The sequence below is a fragment of the Thunnus thynnus genome, chromosome 19, assembly GCF_963924715.1.
Source record: "Thunnus thynnus chromosome 19, fThuThy2.1, whole genome shotgun sequence".
Classification (NCBI taxonomy): domain Eukaryota; kingdom Metazoa; phylum Chordata; class Actinopteri; order Scombriformes; family Scombridae; genus Thunnus; species Thunnus thynnus.
This window is the reverse complement of record NC_089535.1, coordinates 23,422,344-23,438,434: the sequence shown is the minus strand read 5'-3', so window position 1 is coordinate 23,438,434 and position 16,091 is coordinate 23,422,344. Positions and strand designations below refer to the sequence as shown.

General features: G+C 41.2%; 1 protein-coding gene across 2 annotated transcripts in view; it reads left to right on the top strand.

The window, feature by feature from the left end:
* Positions 1-15,669, top strand: part of dpysl2b (dihydropyrimidinase like 2b) — a 32,174-nt gene extending 16,505 nt beyond the window's left edge. For both annotated transcript variants that reach the window (XM_067573654.1, XM_067573655.1), the window contains exons 5-14: positions 111-172; positions 2,433-2,513; positions 2,954-3,022; positions 4,133-4,253; positions 4,616-4,772; positions 4,918-5,059; positions 5,841-6,011; positions 10,788-10,967; positions 11,416-11,581; positions 12,387-15,669. In XM_067573654.1, coding sequence (XP_067429755.1) covers positions 111-172; positions 2,433-2,513; positions 2,954-3,022; positions 4,133-4,253; positions 4,616-4,772; positions 4,918-5,059; positions 5,841-6,011; positions 10,788-10,967; positions 11,416-11,581; positions 12,387-12,478 — 1,241 coding nt within the window. In that variant the 3' untranslated portion in view covers positions 12,479-15,669. The remainder of the gene's footprint in view (positions 1-110; positions 173-2,432; positions 2,514-2,953; positions 3,023-4,132; positions 4,254-4,615; positions 4,773-4,917; positions 5,060-5,840; positions 6,012-10,787; positions 10,968-11,415; positions 11,582-12,386) is intronic.
* The last annotated feature ends 422 nt before the right edge of the window (positions 15,670-16,091 follow it).

Sequence of the window (16,091 nt, the reverse complement as noted above, 5' to 3'; positions counted from 1 at the left end):
GAGAAAACAAACTGTGAAATTAAAAAGATTAAAAGATTATTACAAGAGCTTGAGTCCCAACATAATGATCAACTTCCTCATGTTTTTACAGTGATTTATGTGTTTTTCAGGTGTCAACTCTTTCCTGGTCTATCTGGCTTATAAGGATGTTTTCCAGCTTAGTGACGCTCAGGTTGGTTCGTTCTCTGTCTTGCAGTGTGTTTCTTACAAACAGAGCAAGCTGTGTTGCAGCATTTTAAAAAAAAAATCCTTATAATTAAAATCAAATCATAATCCCATATAATATCTTGGATGTCATGACGCTCATAGACCTTACTGAGGTGCAGCTTCTCCTACATCAAATCTAATCGAACTGGGATTATCTTTTAAAATGAAACGTGTTGCTGCACATTATTCCGGTGATCTATTTAAACTGCAGTTAGCCAAATTGTAATCTTTGATGTGTGAGATATGAGACATGACAGAACGCAAATGAATCCACAGACAAAGATTAAGCTGTTTACTGTAGAGGCATTCATTGGATTAGCCAAAAAAACAACAAAATCATATTTGTTTGCCGCTGCCTTCATGCATACTGAGAGCTCAGCCAGAATTAACCACAGCTGTGTTAAGCTGCGAAAAGCACAGTAAGCTAGTAAAATACTTCTTATATATACATTTTATCAGCTTTCTAAGATTTTCATCAAACTGGTTCACACACAGCTCAGTGGATTTAAGTGATAACTGGAACAAGCAGAGACAGATATTAGTAGTCTACAATAAGATCAACATTATAATAAGGTATAAGTCATAACGCAGCCATGATTTTGGCTCTTGAACTCCCACAGTTTGAGTTACAGCGTGAGTGTGTTTGTCTTGGCAAGGCATCACTTCATACTGATTGTCTGTGTGTTTCTCTTGGGAGACTGAACTGGTAATGAAAGCAGCATCTCCATCCAAGTTTCTCCCTGACTCATGATAAAAATGAATTAATCCTACTTGAAAGCTGTTTTGAAACAGATCCGTGTTGGTATTTGCACCTGTGTGAAGAATGCTGACGTCCCAGTGCAGCCAGAGTTTATCATTTTCTCTCCCATGTCAAACTTTGATGGCTCTTTAATGTTGCATGTTTGGCAGCCGGGAGATGATGACTCATTCAACACGTCAGTTTTCCTTCAGTCCGTGAAGTCATTGTGTTGCTTAAACAGTGAATCAGAGGCAGACTCACTTACTGTGGGAAATTCAGGGGCCATGTTTTATTTCAAGCACAAAACTATTCAGAGTAACTATTGTTGAGTTGATTTTACATTATTTTTGGGGGCGTAACATGATGCATGATGTAACTAGAGAGTTAGTTAAATAGAGCAGGTCTGATTGTGACTGCAGTGTCCATTATCCAGCACTGATACTGAAGAAAGATCTTATTTGTGCTGAAAAAAGATTAGTTGATCTCAAATGTGAGGATTTGCTGCTTTTCTCTGTTTTAAATCGTACTAAATTGAATATCTTTTGATTTTGGAGTATTGCTTGTACAAAATTAGCAATTTTAAGGTGTCACCTTGGCCTCAGGGAAAATTTTAACCTGGAGTTTTTATAGTATTTAATGGACTACATTGATTATTCAAAAATATGTTCAATTAATAATGAACAAAAATGTTAGTTGCAGCCTTAGAGCTGATAAAATTTGGAATTGTTTAGAACAGCCTATCTGACAGTACTGTAATAGAAGGGAGGAAAGGAAAGTAGTCGGTCCACAGGTGACTAATCTTAGTGATTTTTTCAGATATATTTTTAGATGCAAAAAATAAGATAGCCAATAATATTTCATGAGCATAGTGATGACAGTACAACAAAAAGCTTCTCCCAGGAGACGGTTGAAAAAAACGTTAAAATCTAAAAAACCCAGAGAAACAGAAAAGCAGCAACTTCCCAGAATAAACTACAAAAAATATTATTTAAAAAAACAACAAGCTTTATGCATTTTGACGTGATGTCTTCGTCAAAGCATTTGACAAAATGTTTTATAAACACGTTGTGCTGAAACTTGATAACCTGGGTTTTCAGTATTAAAAGAGTATTTTCATTGACTATATTTCATTTGGTGTCTGACTTTGTGTTTTTTGTCAGTTAGAAAAAACAAAGGGAGAAAACAATCTTCTTCAAAAAACACACCTCAAATGTTTTCTCATAAAATAGCCAAGAATGTTCAACTAATGTCTGTAACCCTGTCTGGATTAGATGGTTCTCTCCATGGCGACCACTCACTGACTACATGTGTTCTTGAAAAAATGTACTTTGTACATGTCAGAGATAAAAGAAAAAAGACAGCTCATCAGTCACAGTGCGTGCAGTATGAGACTAAAGAGTAGAATTCAAGATTTTTGTTGGCAGAAAAGAAGTTGCATTTGTGCATCTGAGATCGTACTGTAACTGTATCCTCCTCTTTGCTGCAGGTGTACGAGGTGTTCAGTGTGATCCGTGATCTGGGAGCCATCGCCCAGGTGCACGCTGAGAATGGAGACATTGTAGCTGAGGTACGACACTTCACTCCATAATGAACCGAGGCCTGGGGATGATTAGACTCATGGTTTTCTGCTGGGTGCTGCTCTTGAAATTGGCATCTGTGGAACATAAACCCTTAAGCTCCAAGTGTCTCAAGGCGCTGCCTGTCACCAGCACATCGAGCACAAAGGCTGACAGCCTGTCTGTGCTTTAAAAAGTCTTTAAAAGCTGTGACACATCATTTTCTCCAGAGTCACGATGAAATGTTCAATACGCAGCTTTTAATAGCCAACAGATGAGGATGAATATTCATAGAGGTCATTGCCATACTTGCTTTTTACTGCCAAGGCTGGTCATGTGGAACATGCGTGCACCTGCACATGACTCAACATCTCACATTTCCACATGGTTTGTGTGTGTGTGTGTGTGTGTGTGTGTGTGTGTGTGTGTGTGCATGAATGTGTGTATTTAGGAGCAGCGTCGGATCCTGGAGCAGGGGATCACTGGCCCTGAGGGACATGTGTTGAGCCGTCCTGAGGAGGTAAGACAGAGTTTTAGCACATTTAAGCTGTGCGTGTCTCACTGCCTTTGCAAATAAAACATCCTTTTCACACTCAGCTGTCTTATCTTTAATGTGAATATCTCATGATGAGCCACAGAGCCGTTACAGATAAGAGCACATCCTTTACATAAATCAGTGTTGTTACTTGTAAACATGCAGATGTGGAAACAAAGTAAAGAATGAGATTTTGCTCCAGGACAGCTGCCATGGGTATGACTGCAAACACACTGTGTTCCATTGCTAATTGGAAATGCATTGCTTTTCTTGTTAAAATGTTCCCTCTTCTTCCTCTTCTTATTATTTTTATCTAATTCCTAAGGTACTGTAAGGTAAAATATTGAATGATTTTTCAGTGCCCAGTAGGTAGAAAGCAGTAAAGTTGTCCTTCCTGTTCAGGTTAATGAAATCGTAACCCAAACTGTCAGTTTTAGTGATTTTATAGAATGGTTATTAAAGACCTCAGGCAGAAATCTGAAAAAAGGACACCCAGAATGCCAAAAGGAAAAAAAAGGCAAATATGATCCAAACGAAATTACAGGCAAGAAGTGTTCTCTCTACTTGGAACATTGTGTTAGTGTGAGAAATCACAACCCTGCCATCTCATTTGTCAAAGTAAGTTGCCATGGAGCTCTTAGTATCTTACCGTGTTATTGTTGCTATGGATGGAAAACAGACATTAAAAAAATCAAACCATTGACACACTGAAAGTAATAGACATTTTGGGAAATAAACTTCTACGCTTTCTCGCTTTCTCGCTTTCTCGCTTTCTTGCTTTCGGCAAGGAAGCAAATACACGTATTTCCCCCAAAAATTGTTGTTTTCTTTGATAAGGACATTTCTTTATTTAAGAAATTCAGAGACAATTAGTATTATGTAATCATGCAAAACCTTTAAATCTTCACATGATCACATGAAATTTGGGAAAAGTTATTTTTGACAGCCCTGCAAGAACAGGAAGAGCTGCTGAGATAATATTTTTAGGAAGAAGATGGAACATGATGGATATGTAGTGGTCAGTAATGTAATTTCATTCCACCACTTACACTGGTCCTACATTGATTACTCATAGAAATCTTCTGTTTTTCCCAGGTGGAGGCTGAGGCTGTAAACCGCTCTGTGACTGTGGCAAATCAGACCAACTGCCCTCTGTACATCACCAAGGTGATGAGCAAAAGTGCTGCTGATGTCATTGCTCAAGCCAGGAAGAAAGGTGAGACTCTGACACAGAATATTCATCTGAGCTTGGGTTAATTAAATCAACAATTCCTGCACTGTCTCCAAAAACTAAAAACAGACAGATCAGCTGCTATATTCTTTTATAAATATTTCATTAATGAATTTTCACAATTGTACTTTTGGACCAGAAAGCTCCCACTTACTTAAAATCACTTGAAATGCTCAGTTCCAATCAAATGTACTGTATGTATATAATACATTTCACTGAAAACAGACACAAACAGGAGAAAGTGTGTGTATGTGGAGACATTGTAATGGCACACATGACATACATGTAACAAGCTCCAGGAGCGTAGTATTGTGATATCTGATGTTATAATGAGACTGGACTTTCAGGCACTGTGGTCTATGGAGAGCCAATCACTGCAAGCTTGGGAACAGACGGGTCACACTACTGGAGCAAGAACTGGGCCAAGGCAGCTGCCTACGTCACCTCCCCTCCCCTGAGCCCTGACCCAACCACACCGGACTATCTCAACTCCCTGCTCTCTTGGTAAGAGGATGATCCAAACATTCAATGCAGAGAAAAATGTCATAATGACAATAGTTGAACTTTGTGTTACACTTATTTTCTCTGAGCATTACAATTAACACGGTGTCCTTCCTACCCTCTTTCTACTCCTTGACCTTCGGTATAGTGGTGATCTGCAGGTGACAGGAAGTGCGCACTGTCCCTTCAACACTGCCCAGCGTGCTGTGGGCAAAGATGACTTCAGCTTGATTCCTGAAGGCGTCAATGGCACCGAGGAGAGGATGTCCATCATCTGGGACAAGTGTGTGGTACGTATATTTGTACTTTATTTATCAAATGATGCATAAAGTGAGCCAAGGGTGGGCAATATGGATAAAATCCTCTATCATGGTATATGTAATTTTATACAATGCTATTTATATACAATATATTGTGATATAATACAATTTACTGAAAATCAGTTGAGAAAGTATTTCTGGATAAAGTAATCAGTGTCTCATTATCGTTTGATATCCACGACCTTTCATCCTCAGCTGTACTTAAGTTCAGTGCTAATAAGCAAATGTTAGCATGCTAACAGGCTAAACTCAGATGGTGAACCTGGTAAATATGTGTTAAGATCAGCATGATAGCCTTGTCACTGTGAGCATGTTAGCATTCTGATGCTAGCATTTAGCTGAAAATAAAGTAAGCAAAGGGAAGAAAGTACACTTTCTTAAGAGTACTCCACCAATTAAGGCTTGCACTCCTATAACGTTGGGCGCACAATGGACTCACATATGGTGTCCCCAAACAGTTGCTAAAAGGCAAACCTAATAAGTAAAAAATAATTTAATCTGTCACAAAAATAATTACATGTATATAAAAACGGAATGGCACCAAACAAAAAGCAAAAATGTGTACCCAATATAACAACACACATATACAAAATCATGAAACAGTAAAACAGACAATAGTCCACACTGAGCAAGAAAGACTGAATAAACGTGAGGAAAGAAATGGTGCAGAGAAGATCAAAACAAGCAAGACTAAATGAAAGAAACACAGTGCCCCTGTACTACTCTCACTCTCAGCTCTGATTCATTTCAGGTGACGGGTAAGATGGACGAAAACCAGTTTGTGGCTGTGACCAGTACCAATGCTGCCAAGATCTTCAACCTGTACCCCCGCAAGGGTCGTATTGCTGTGGGTTCAGATGCTGACTTGGTGCTGTGGGACCCGGACATCACAAAGATTATTTCCGCCAAGAGCCACAACTCGGTATAATATTCACTTATAACTTCATAACTTAAAAAATATTTATACTTTGATGTGAATGAGGCCTCTTTGCCTTCAAATATTAAATCCACTATGTGCATAATGTTTATGTAATTGCTGTCTGTCACAATGACTTTTTGATCACCACGGGGGGGTGCCAGAGCCAGAAATGTTTTAAATTCTACACATAGTGGCTTTACGACTCTCTTAAAGGCTACTCAGCCCTAGTAGTATAAGGACACATACTTTTAGTCATGTAATGCAAACATGGAATTTGAGGTAACATTACTCTAAATTAAAGTCAGATTAAAAAGAGTGGTTTTTACTTTACTTTTAAAAAATACCAAGCGAGCTTGTGATTCTAAATGAAATATGACTAGGTAATTAGATTAAACAAACTATAGAAAACACCAAAGATTCTACAATGTGATAGAAATAATTAATGATTATCCAGTTTATGCAACTGCTGACAGCTGGAGTAGCTGGTTTATTGGTCCACTTTTCTGTTGAGTGAGATGACTGTTTTTATGGCTGTTTGACTGCTGAACAGGGTGTGGGCCTCACACAGCGTCAAGGGAGTGATGTAATCCCTAAAATCTGCCAGAGAACTGGAACACATAGTTTCTGATTGTTAGCAGGCAGATCAGTGTGTGTATGTATGTATGTATGCGTGTGTGTGTGTGTGTGTGTCTGTGTGTGCAAGAGAGACATAGAGACCATTGCTATGTATGTTCTTGGAAGCTGTTTGTTTAAGCCCTTCATGTTTCTTTTTATTCCGCTTGGTCAGAAAGTGACGGACTAATGTTCATGGGATAAACTGCTCATTTGGAGTGAATGTGTGTAGCCCAGCCTACTGGTGATCTCATTTCAGGCTCTCAGAGTCCACCAGATTGCCATGACCTCAGCCTTAGCTTCAGTAGCTTTTAGGAAAGAGCAATCATACGCTTCCAAATTGGTCACACAGCAACCTCTCCACCCTCCCCGTCCACACACACACACACACACACACATACACATACACACACACACACACACCAACACCCGAACCATTCAATCGACCCTGCTTCTTTTTCTTCTGGCCTGAGAACTGAGGCCTCTGTGCCACATCAGTTGTTTCCCCCCAACGATTAGCTTTGAAAAGAGGAACACTTTTAACTCAGTGCGGGTTAAATCAGTTAAGCTCCTTTCACAACTGCATTTTATTCTATAAATGTTCTGGCAATTTTACATGGCGGTATCATATGTGAACGCAAAGCGGAGTCCATCAACATCACTCTGGCAATTTTTCAGATAAAGACTGAGTGAGATTTTCATAAATCTGTGAACTAAAGTAGCAACATTCCCAGTTATGGCATGTGCTACAGAGAGATTACGTCATCCTTACGATGGGGGAAAATCAGCTCGAGGAGATGAATCATTCTATCTCTGCTTTGAAGGTATTTTTGTGAAGATTTAATATATTAACATTTTTCTCAGGAAGTACAAGCAGCTGGAATAAAACATCACAGAAACACAGCTGTCGGCTGTAGGACAAGAACTTCAACCTGTTTCAAATCATTAAAACACAAAATAGAAACACACACACACACACACACACACACACACACACACGCACACACACACAGGATAAAACATGTTCTATCTAAATAATTCCCAAAACTAACCTTTGACATCCATATAGCTACTGTTTGAACTATAATGGTTGGGGTTACTTCCAAAAATAGCACTGTCTCATTTAATGAATGACAACATTTTTGAGATGAGCCCAAAAATAGTGGGGGCAATATACCTAATCCGAGCACCACTTAATGCAGCCAAGATTATTAACTTTATTTTTTTCAACTACAGTTTTAAAATTCATCCACATACTCCTCTCCTTCTGTGTTGTCCCTATTTTCTGACTCACTGTTGTTATCCAGCAGTGCTGCCACCCATGGTGACTATAAAACATCCATCAGGAAAGGTAATGTCATGTGTAAATAGACTCTCCATGTTTTTTTTGAACTGTGTTGAGACCTTTGTTTGAACACAAAACTATGAACTTACACAGGTAATTGATCTCACAAATGATGAGTGTGTGAAAGAGCCTGTAGTCAGTCCTCCGAATCTGCAGCAGCTATGGCGTGCAGCCAACGAGTGGCCACTCATAATGCACCAAACAAGAGTGAGCTCACAGGTTGAGATGTAATTGTGAGCGCTAGAATTCAATCAAAGATACTACTCATATCCTGTGACCTGATCACATGTGTAAACTGGTATTCCTCACCTTTTTATCATGAAATTCAATCAAATTCAATTTAATTTTACTGTCATTAGACATAGCCAGGGCCATGTGTAACGAAATGAGGCTTGGAGGGGGAGTTACAATGTCCTGCTGAGAGGAGCAATGAAAAAAGGCAGTAGTGCAAAAGAAAAGAGTCATAAAAAGCGCGATGACAGGGAAGAGGGACAGGGAGGTGGTGGCAGGATGTGAGTGATGGGGAGTGAGATAGCTCGGTGGGGGAGTCTGTGAGTGTGTGTGTGTGTGTGTGTGTGTGTGTGTGTATGAATGTATGGACAGTCCATGGTTGGGGTGAGTAAGCAGTGTATGTGATAGATGTCCTGTATGGCCAAGAGCTGGGTGCCGGTGATGTGCTGGGCAGTCTTGACCGCCTGCTGCAGGTCACCCCGGTCAGGTATTGCACAGTTGCCAAACCACACTGAGATGCAGTTTGTGAGGATGCTCTCAGTGGTGCTCTGGTAAATGATGATCTTGGTGACAGGCAGGCTCTCATCAGCCTCCTCAAGAATTGGAGGCATTCTTTAGCCTTTTTAACCAGGAAGCAGGTGTTAATTGTCCAGGTGAGATCCTCAGAGATGTGGACTCTCAGGATGGGAGAGAGTCTGCAGCTTTTGGTCTTCCTGAAGTCTACGATCAGTTTTTTGGTCTTTTGGACACTGAAGATGAGGTTGTTGGAGGAGCACCATGATGTCAGATGCTCCACCTCGTCCCTGTAGGCTGTCTCATCATTGTTGGTGATTCAGCCCACAACTGTTGTGTCATCCGCAAATTTAATAATGGTGTTGGATGAATGGATAGGCAAGCAGTCATTGGTGAAAAGGGAAAGAGGAGGGGGCTCAGAACACAGCCCTGGAGGGTGCCTGTGCTCTTGGTCGGGGTGGAGTAGGTGTGGTTACCTAACCAAGCAGATTGTGGTCTGCTGGTCAGGGAGTCCATGGTTCAGTTGCAGATGGAAGGGTTAAGGCCAAGGGAGTGGATTTTGATAGTTAGTTTGTGGGGGATAATTGTGTTAAAATGCTGAACCAAAGTCTACAAACAGCATGTATGTGTCTTTATTGTCCAGGTGGGTCAGGGCAGGGTGTAGGGCAGTGGAGCTGGCGCCCTCTGTAGACCTTTTGGGTCAATAGGCGAACTGGTGTTGGTCGAGAGAGTGTGTGTGTGTGTGGTTGAGGTTTTGAAACATGTGGGGACTAAGGATTGGGACAGTGCCAGGTTGAATAGCATGGTGAAGACCTCAGCCAGCTGGTCGGTACATTCCTGGAGAACCTAACCGGGTATGCCATCCGGGCCAGCAGCCCTCCGTGTGCTCACTCTGTGTAGTGACCCTCTGACCTCAGCAATGGACAGAGTGAACACCTGATTTTCTGGAGTACTCAGGGTTTTGGTAGCTGGCTCCAAGTTATCCATGTTGAACTGAGCATAAAAATTGTTGAGCTCATTGGGGAGGGAGGGGTTGTGGACTGGGGGACAGCTGTTATAGCTTTTATAGTCAGTTATGTTTTGAATACCTTGCCACATGTGTTGGGGGTCGGAATTATTAGAGAAGTCCTCAATCATTGCGGTGTAGTTGAGCTTGGCAGTTTTGATGCCCTTGTTGAGGTTGGCCCTGGCTATCCTATAGGCCTCGCTGTCATTGGATTTAAAAGCTGCATCTCAGGCTTTCAGCAGCTGGTGAACCTCACTAGTCATCAAAGGTTTTAGGTTGGGAAAGGTGTTGATGTTTGTTTTGGTTGTGACAGCCACTGTGTAGAAGTGGATATAGATTAGCATAGAAGATGCGTATCCATTTATGTCTATAATAGAGTCATGGGTGGCAGACTGTGCAAATATACTCCAGTCTGTGTATTCAAAACTGTCCTGGAGTAGGGAGACTGCTCACTCTGGCCAGACAGTGACTGTCTTTACTGCTGGCTTGACCCATTTTATGAAGGGTAGGCTGGGGCCAGGAACGGGCAGAGGTGGTTAGGCTATCCGAGGGGCAGGGATTGGCCTTGTATTAGTCCTTAAAATTTGTGTTAAGATGGTCCAGGGTGTTTTGTCTCCTAGTGGCGCAGGAGACATGTTGGTTTTAAATATTGGTTGAATTTAGGTAATACAGTCCTGAGGTTTGTATGGTTGAAATCTATTCTTTGCTGCCAGCACGCTGTAGCTGCTTAAGTGCTTTCTTAGCATTAGCATGTGGGGGGATGTACACAGTGGTGATGGTAATGGTCTTGAACTCCCTAGGCAGGTAAAAAGGCCTACGCTGAACCATAAGAAGCTCAATGTCTGCAGGGCAATGACATGAGTAAACAGCAGTTATCCAGCCTTTTCTGCGAGGATAGCCTGAGTTTTTATGTCATCCATGTTGTTTGCCAGCAATCGGACATTGACCAATGAATAGTAGTCTGTATGCACTATAAAAAAAGCTTTTCATGATCTATTGTAAAAAAAGAAAACTAAGGTTTGATTCATTCTCTTTTCATTTTTTATTAATCCGACATTGCTTTCCTCTACAGACTGTCGAGTACAACATCTTTGAAGGCACAGAGGTGCGTGGCGGGCCTCTGGTGGTGATCAGCCAGGGCAAGATTGTCTTGGAGGAAGGGACCCTCCATACCACCGAGGGCTCAGGACGCTATGTGGCTCGCAAACCTTTCCCTGACTACGTCTACAAGAGGATAAAAGCTCGCAGCAGGGTACAATATGACTGCTTTTTTGTCATTTTTATTTGATATTGATCATCCATTGTATAGTGAAGTTGTGACTGTTGTTGGAGAAAAGGGACACCTTTTTTTAAAACCTGGTATCTCAGGTGATATCTTAGCCACCATTGGTCTGATATAGAGAAAACATGGACATATGATGCATCTACAAAGCACTGTCTAGTCTTTTCCTGCTGTAGTCCATTGTTTTGAACAATACACTGACTGGGTTGGTAAAGGTCAAAATGTGCAGCGCTGAAGCCACCACTCCCACAGTGCAAATCAGTCTGACATAACCCATGTTTATAATGGTTTTGTGGAAATCTGGAGGAATGATGCAGTTTGTTATGAATTGGCCCGAAACATGCCTGTGTCCTTGCGGGGTGATATAATTCCTAGTAAATTTTCGCTGTCTTGAATGTGTCTGTTTCCCAAAATGCAGCTGGCTGAGCTGAGGGGTGTACCCAGGGGACTGTATGATGGTCCAGTCTGTGAGGTGTCAGTCACCCCTAAAACCATGACTCCCGCCTCATCTGCGAAGACCTCACCTGCCAAGCAGCCGAACCAGCCTGTCCGTAACCTGCACCAGTCTGGCTTCAGCCTATCCGGTCAGTAGCAACTTTATTCCATGACCATTATTCCTTGTTACCACTCTTTTATTTCTTGATTCTAATGACACATTGAGTGGATGGTTAAGCTTTAAGGGAATTTTACTTTTCTCCCCATAACCAGATTCAGATTTACCCATGGAGGCCTCAATTTCTCTGCAACTTATGCGTTTAGAGCATTTAAAGAAATAAGAGAATATCAATCAGAATATCGGGTGTTGAGTTAAAAAGAAGTGAGGTTACCAGACCTGTGTAGCCTGCTCCTCATCTCCACTTAAGGCTAGCGGATTTGACAAGGAAGAGCACATGAAACAATGTTCATTGTGAGTTCAATAATGTTATAGGACTGCATTGTTAAAACAGTGGAGTATTTTCCAAAATACTCTAATGCTAGGCTTATAAGTACAAAGCATGAAACCCTCAGCCCTGTAGAAGGTGTACTTACTTAACATGTTCATTAGTGAGCTTTAGATGTGCCGGTAGACAGATTTTTTTAACCTTTGGACAGAGCCAGGCTAGCTGTTTCCTTCTACTTCCAGTCTTTATGCTAAGCTAACCACCTGCTGGCTGTAGATTTATACTTGACAGACACAAAAGTGTTATTAAACTTCTCTTCTTCAGTGAATAAGCATATTTCCCAAAATGTTGAACTTTTCTTTCAAATGTGTTTTGTTTTTAGTAGGCAAGCAAACTAGCTCTGCTGCAAACAAGCTAACTAGCTTCTGATATTTTTGCTGTTTCCTTAATACTTATACCAGAGAATAAACATAGCCTTGAAAACCTGACTTTCCATTTGATCACACAGGTGCTCAGATTGATGACAACGTTCCCCGCCGGAACACCCAGCGCATTGTGGCGCCACCAGGTGGCAGGGCTAACATCACCAGCCTGGGTTAGAGCTCCACCCTTGGCTGCTGAGGAAGAAGCGAAAGTTTGAGGAAGGACGGCCAACAGGAGCTGAGGGGGTCAGGAAACCACGTTGACACCGAGGGCCCGAACCCTTCACAGCAACTGACCGAGCCATCTGTCAGCCTCAATCTTTCAACTCCTCCTTCGCCGCTTTTTCACGTTCCCACTCCCCTCTTTTCCCAAAACCAGATCCTAGAGGACACAGTTAAAAACAAACAAAAAAAAAGGTCTGCCTCATATGATGAAAAAAAGAGAAAAAATGAAAACACTCCTTATTTGAGCACTTTTACTGCATTATTTAGTTTTTTTTTATACTGTACTTTCTCCCTGCCATGTATTCTTTTGATGTTTGTTTTACTGTTGTTTTAATTGAGGGGTCGAGTGAGACTAAACTGAATTAATACAGTAAGAAAAGAGGATACTTTTAATGCAGGATGTCCATTGTACTTTTCATTATTTCCTTTTATTTCACTTTAGTTTAAATGGAGCATGGGTACAAAATCAGTATTGTTATCTTCTCTTGCATTTAAATAGGCCAAACAGCAGGTTGCTTAAAATTTGAGTCTTACAGTTTATTCAGCTGACAAGAATCTAATACTTCCTTCAAGCTGTTGATGATCTGTGTATTATGTTGCATTTCAATCGCTTCGCTTCCCAGTGTACTGCCATCTGTCACACACTGCTACAATCAATATCTAATTGATTATTCGCCATGAGGGCGGCCTTATGATTTGAAAAATTGAACAACACAGCAACCTTTTATTTAGCAATCTATATTTGACAACCCAGGGTAATACACTCTTGCTGCACTGGCTCTCATCTCATGTTTTCCCACCTGTGGCTTTGCTGAGGTACATAAGTAAGAAACCATATTTCATATTTGGCAGCTGCCTTAGAGCTTGTGGGTCGGCGGGAAAGTCCTGTGGAGCAGAGGGAGCTTTGGCAGGTAGTAAGTAAATAGAGCTTTATGCCTCATCTCCGTGTGTTAGGCCATCATTAAGTAGGAGAAAGGGTAATTGAAGGAAAGATTTAGTGAGGAAAGAGAAAGTTGTACTCGCTGTCACGTCGAACTCAGCCTTTCCTTGCCTTATTGTCGCTTACGCCGTCCTTTTAGAGAACTTTTAGAAGTGCTTGGAAGGTGCCATTCACTAAGCAGCTACATATTTTCTAGTTTGTTTGCATTCATGTGTATCACAAAGGTCCAAATTTTCAATTGATAGCTGTTGAAGCATCATAACCGTCCGTCACCAACCAGTGCATTTACGTACAGAATGTTGCTCCTCCTCCAAATGTGACTATTTTATACTCATCAAAATCCCTCTTTCCTTTCTACTCTTTATGTGCCTGAACCCACAGAAGTTGTATTGATAGTTAGATTATGTTTTTGTTTTGTTATTCTTATTGAGGTAAGTGAAGGATGTAAGATAAAAAGATGTAAAATAGCCAGGATTAACCGATTCAAAGGTGCCAGATTTTGCGCTTTCATTGGGCCTATTCTGCCGGTAGAGCCCCTGTAAAGACGAAAAATGCTCGATATCTTGAAATGTTCTAATGTTTTAGAGTTTTTAACTTGTTGTCAAACTGCTTTTTAGTGTCATTCTGTAACTAGGTGCCTAAGGGCTGAGCACTATTGATTTACGCTTGAAAGTAGACATGAGCTAATGTACTTCTGACTAGTGTGCAGTGTTGATGTGTGAGGGATGGGACACGCACAGCAAGTACCTGTACAGCACTCCTTACTGTTGTGGACGTGACGTCGCTCCCGGGCCTTGCTGAGCGCTCATACGTTCTTGTTCCTTTTTGTGCATGATCTGGTTCTCATTAAGCTAAGCAACTGATTTCCTGTGTTCACTCTTATGTCAACGAGGTCTTGGCCACCAGTCACCATCTTTCTGCAGCCTTCTCTTCTCCGTGAGTCAACATGGAGCAACAAGCTCACTCTGACATGGACATAGCCAGAGGCCAGTTACATAAATGTAGATTGAGACCAGACTCAGCTTTAGACTAAGTGTTTACACCACCCTAATTTGAGTCACCAAAGTTAGCCATCTGGTTGAAACTGGATAAGACCTACTTGTTGCTATAGCAACATGTCTAATGAGATGCCAGTCGGTAACTGAGAGCTTTGTTAGCTTCAGTTAACTAATCATCAAACAGTGCCACAGCTGTTTGTGAATAGTATGAAAAGCTAATAAAAGGTAAAAATGGTTAGATTTAAAGACCTTTTAACAATGCATGAAGTGTAACTGTCTGTTATAGAAGGTAAACTACACTTTAGGGTACTAAAACCCTCAAATTTTGACCATGGCATACTCAGTGCTAGTTACAGCCCTGTCCACAATGCATTGAGCACTGTATATCAGTCTTACCTTTCAAGTCTGGCTTAAAATTAGATTTAAGTCTAAAGTCTGTCTTTATGTTACTGGCCCCTGACGCACTCACATACATACATGAACACATACATGATGTAGATATACAAACTTACACAAGCTCTGTGTCTGTGCTTTCAACCCCAGTTTTCCAGGCTTCCTTTACTCTGATCTAACTAGAAGCCTATAGAAGGCAAAGTCTGTCACTGTTACGAATGGTATATGTATTTAAAGAATCCAAAGCAGGGGGAATGTAACAAATGCATGTCTCTGAAGCATTCAAAGATGAGACAAGATAGGAATGGGAAATGGAAACTCAATCTCCACGGCAACTTACACATCACACAACAAGGTTTCTGTAAGTCAGAAGTGGGGGATTTTACTTTTCTTCTTATAGACACAATCTGCACCGTATTACTCACTATTACACTATTACTGCACTGTTACCGTGGGCGAGTGGGTAATGAGGTGGGGGGGTGAAGTCCTCAAACATGAATACAGTTTGGCAGAGAGAGTAACTGTGAGAAATAGTGTGCTTCTTGTATTTTCGTATTTTCCATGTCATTCCTTCCTTTCAGCTTGTCTTTGTGTGTGTCTTTCTTCCTTTCTTTGTTCTTTCTTTCACTCCCTCTCTGGCCCTTTCGTTGTTTTTGGCTGTTGCCTTGGCGACAGACCCTTCCACTCTTATAGGGTTCTGCTTTTTGTTTGTCATGGCAACGCTTGTCAGATTGGAGGTTGCCGTTAGCAACCTGTCCTGACCTGGTGCTATTAGTACAGCTTTGCGTACACACACACACACACATGCACACATATTTTTATAATTATTCTGTGACAGCGCGGCACCATTTCTTCAAAATACGTTGCTGAGTTGCGTGGAATCCAGAATCCGCTGCTACTTAAAAAGAATCTATTAGAATTGAAAGCACACTACAGGCTGTAGTGGTAGCGTGCGCACACACACACACACACACACATACACACACACACACACACACACACACACACCCACCAAACAGCCGTTGCTGTGATGCAACACCCATGCCTGAAGAATTGACGTGGATATTAAAAACCAGCTGTCAATGCTGGCATCCTCACCGTGTCCCATGCCTCCTCGATTTACACACTTACACACATTAAAAACACACACTTATACTCCTTTAACGCTCTGTCAGCTTGGATGCTTATTCTATGCCATATTATGCTAATGATATATGAGTGATATGTATGTACGC